Raw genomic sequence first — 3,733 nt, 5'->3', positions numbered from 1 at the left:
AAAAATTAAAAAAATTACTTAAAATAATTAAAAAATTCAGTGAAAACAAAAAAAATACAAAAAATAAAAAAATTTAATTTTCTAAAAAATGAATCCCAAAAACTGAAGCCAAACAATTCACAAATAATTTCTTATACAACAATAATTTTACGTGATATATTTCATCAAACTTGTAAAAATGTCACTGCTATTCTTTAGAAATTTTATCCGTTTATAAAATTCTATTTTGGATAAATTAGAAGTACATCCCTTGAGATTTAAGGGCTTGTTTGGCATGTACTAAATAAGCCAAAAAGTCAAAAAGTCACTATCTTATTTAAGTCACATCATCTTATTTAAATCACATCACATCTCTAACACATCACATCAAACCCAACCCAAACCCACCAATAAGTCAAAAAGTGCACTTTTTAGGACATCCCAAACCAACCCTTACTTAAAATATAGATTACCTCATGTGATTTAAAAAATTACAAATATCCCTTATGAGAATTTTCTATTTAACAGAATTAACTAAAAAAATGAAATTCACAATTGCTCTTCTATACAATAGTAAAATTATATAAATTATTAATTGAAATATATTTCTAATATCATTAAAAACTGTTGATGACTTGATAATTTATTAATAAAAGTGGTGATTTATTATGAAATTAAAAATCTCAAGAGGTGAAATGTAATTTTCAAAACCATAAGAATGATTCGTATTTTAATCTAACCATATATTTGTAATTTACCCAATTATTATTTTTCCTTTTGTTGGCCAGACAGAATTGAACCTTCCTTAATTATTATTTTGAATGATGGAATAAGTGAATAACCTTCCAATCAACTAACCCAAACAAAAAACAAAATAAATGAAAACAACAACAAAAAAACAAAAGAAGTAAAACCTTTAAAATAGAAGAAGGGTGTGGGAATACATAAATGTGGTTCTAGTATAGATACATTCTCTCATCATCAACCTTCACACATATATATATATATAATCTTATAAATTCATGTATAGACCATCAAATCTCCCCCACAAGATCAACCCAACTGGATTATGGAGAGTCGTCAATCATAATTGCAATGAGAGAAGGCATAGATTGGAGATTGTAAAGGTCAAATGCATGGAATCATGCTCAGTTAGGATAAATAAAATAAATAAAATAAAGCAATTTACAAAATGAGGCAAAAATATGAAATAAATAAAATTTGCATATGAAGTTTATCATATATAAGGCTCACCTTATATCCCATATATGTATATTATTCTATAAAAATCATATACGATGCTGAGATTTATTAAAGCCTTACTTGACATAACTTATTTTAGTCTATCTTTTTATCTTTTTTGGGTTACATCAATCAATATCCCCTCTCTACTTTTCTACACATCTTTTTATAAAAAGTTAAAAAATACACTTATTTAGCACATGCCAAACCACTCCTGAAACAGAATATTGTAATAAAGCCAACCTTTAGGAATAAGAAATTCAGTTCAACTGTTCACACTCATAATCACTCTTGTGTTCAAAGTCTCATCAAACTTTTTTTTGCGAAAAGAATGTTAAGAATACAATAATGTTTAGTAGTGATCCAGTGATTGGTACCCACTAAAATTGCATTTTCTCAAAGGCCCTCCTCCGAATCTTTATGTTACAACAACCCGGTGGGCCCATCTGCACTGGTGTATTATAATTTATATGTATGAACTGGAATGAGATTGATTGTGTTATTGAGTTGGGTGGTGTACATATCTCAACTCAACTGTGATGTGAGTAATAATCTAGAGTATAATTACCCCATCTAACTCCTTTACTCCATTAACAACATACATCCAGTCCAGTGGGTTCAAATTCGAATTTGGAGGGTGGGACACAGAAACAAGAATCAAGGCAGTGTCACGTCATTTCCTCCTAAAAGCAAGGGTATTTCCGGAATAAGAACCGGTGATTTCGCCACGTCAGAAATTGCCAAACTGGCATTGTGGCTTCAATCTCGGACGACGACCATGCACGCGCATGACGCCCCCCCAATTCCTTTCCCTTTATAAACCCACTCTCTCCCTCCACAATTCTCTTCATCTTCCTAACTTCAAATCGTGACATCTTCTTCTTCTCCCCCCCCCCCTCTCTCTCTCTCCCTCTCTCTCTCTCTACAAACTTTCTCTCTCTACAAAATAACATGCACAAAAATATATATATGTATAGAGAAGAAATGTACAGTAGTCAGAAATCATCCAGAGAAGACAGATTAAAAAGAAATCCTCGAAATCCATCATTCTCTTCCAGTCTTCTTGACGAAATCTACCGTTCCATCGATGGCGGGAACGAGAAATGCCAAGAATTGAAGTTTTATAAGGATAGAGTCGTCAAGAAACAGAGTCATGGCAGTAGTGTCCAGGATGAAGACATGGCGAGCCTCCGCCGAGCATGTCTTCTCGAGAAGTGGATGGAAAAGAAAGTTCACGACAAGGTTTCGGGTCGACGACGCCAATCGGTACCCGAATCAGAGGAGAGAAAATTGCAGCACCGCAACACTGATGCTCTGTTCTTCAGTTCCTCTTCAAGTTCTTCTGATTCTAGTTCCGGTGCACTCTCAATCTCATCCTCCGACACTGAGTTTTTGGGGAAATCGAGGACTTCTTGTTTCACTGCAAAGAGGCCAAAGCCAGTGAAGACTAACGTTTCGGAGAAATTGGGAAAGGCTGAATACTATGAACAGAGTGAGTACTACTTGTTCGATGATTATCCTCATCGGAAAAACCATGAAGATTTGAAGAATGAAGATGGTTTGATAAAATCAAAATTGAGAGCTTTAAAGATTTACAGCAATTTAAAGAAGGTGAAACAGCCAATCTCGCCTGGGGGTAAGCTCGCGAGCTTTTTAAACTCTCTGTTCAGTAATGGAAATTCGAAGAAGAAGAACTCAAGCTCATCATCAACTGGAGGTTACGAGGATGTGTGTGTGGAGAGAAAAGCAAAGTCCACTCAAGCATCTACGTGTTCATCGGCATCTTCATATTCCAGATCATGTTTATCTAAGTCCTCACTGAATTCGAAGGAAAAACCCAACAGTGGTGTGAAAAGAACTGTAACATTCTATCCAGTGAGTGTGATCGTCGACGAAGATTGTCGTCCTTGCGGCCACAAATGCATATATGAAAACAATTCCAGCAAGTATGGGATGGAAGAGGTAAAGCGCCGGCAAGTTCTTGTGGAAAAGAGTCGGAAAATTGAAGAGGCCGCAGCGGCGAGAGAGATTTTGAAAGGGTATGCAAAGAATGCTATGGTGCTTAGTGGTAATGAAGTCGACTATGACGATGCGGCTAGTGATTCAAGCTCGGATTTGTTCGAGCTTGATCACTTGGCATTTATTGGGAATAACAATCGTAGATTTTGTGAGGAACTTCCAGTTTACGAAACTACCTTTCTTGATACGAATCGTGCCATTGCTAGTGGCTTGATTCGTTAGTTTCATAATTGTTATCTTTTTTGACAATATCATTTTCTTTGAATATATAGATACGCTTTTAATTAAATCAAATTTGTGATGGGTTATTATGATCATTGTTAATTTTTCTGTGGTGATTTTGATTTTGATTTTGTAAGTGAATTATGGGAGTTTGAGAGAAAAAGTGAAGAGAAGACAAGATGCTGAAAAAGAATGTATAGTGTGTGGGTAGGGTAGGGGGGGGGGGGGATGGGGTTGGGGTTGATCCCAAGTTGGGTAAGAGAGAGTGACA

General features: G+C 35.3%; 1 protein-coding gene across 1 annotated transcript; it reads left to right on the top strand.

Moving 5' to 3' along the window:
* The first annotated feature begins 1,826 nt into the window (after positions 1 to 1,826).
* On the top strand, positions 1,827 to 3,529 carry LOC114265451 (protein BIG GRAIN 1-like B). Its single transcript, XM_028206270.2, has one exon. The coding sequence runs from the start codon at positions 2,173 to 2,175 to the stop codon at positions 3,460 to 3,462; it is 1,290 nt and encodes a 429-aa protein (XP_028062071.1). The 5' UTR covers positions 1,827 to 2,172; the 3' UTR covers positions 3,463 to 3,529.
* The last annotated feature ends 204 nt before the right edge of the window (positions 3,530 to 3,733 follow it).

Source organism: Camellia sinensis, chromosome 13 (assembly GCF_055761805.1).
Source record: "Camellia sinensis isolate YWXY chromosome 13, ASM5576180v1, whole genome shotgun sequence".
Classification (NCBI taxonomy): Eukaryota; Viridiplantae; Streptophyta; class Magnoliopsida; order Ericales; family Theaceae; genus Camellia; species Camellia sinensis.
Note: the sequence above shows the minus strand (reverse complement) of the source record. Positions and strands in the feature narration are given on the sequence as shown.

What these genes read in the sequence shown, in the direction of transcription:
- LOC114265451 (XM_028206270.2), top strand. Translation starts at nt 2,173, where the DNA reads ATGCACAAAAATATATATATGTATAGAGAAGAAATGTACAGTAGTCAG.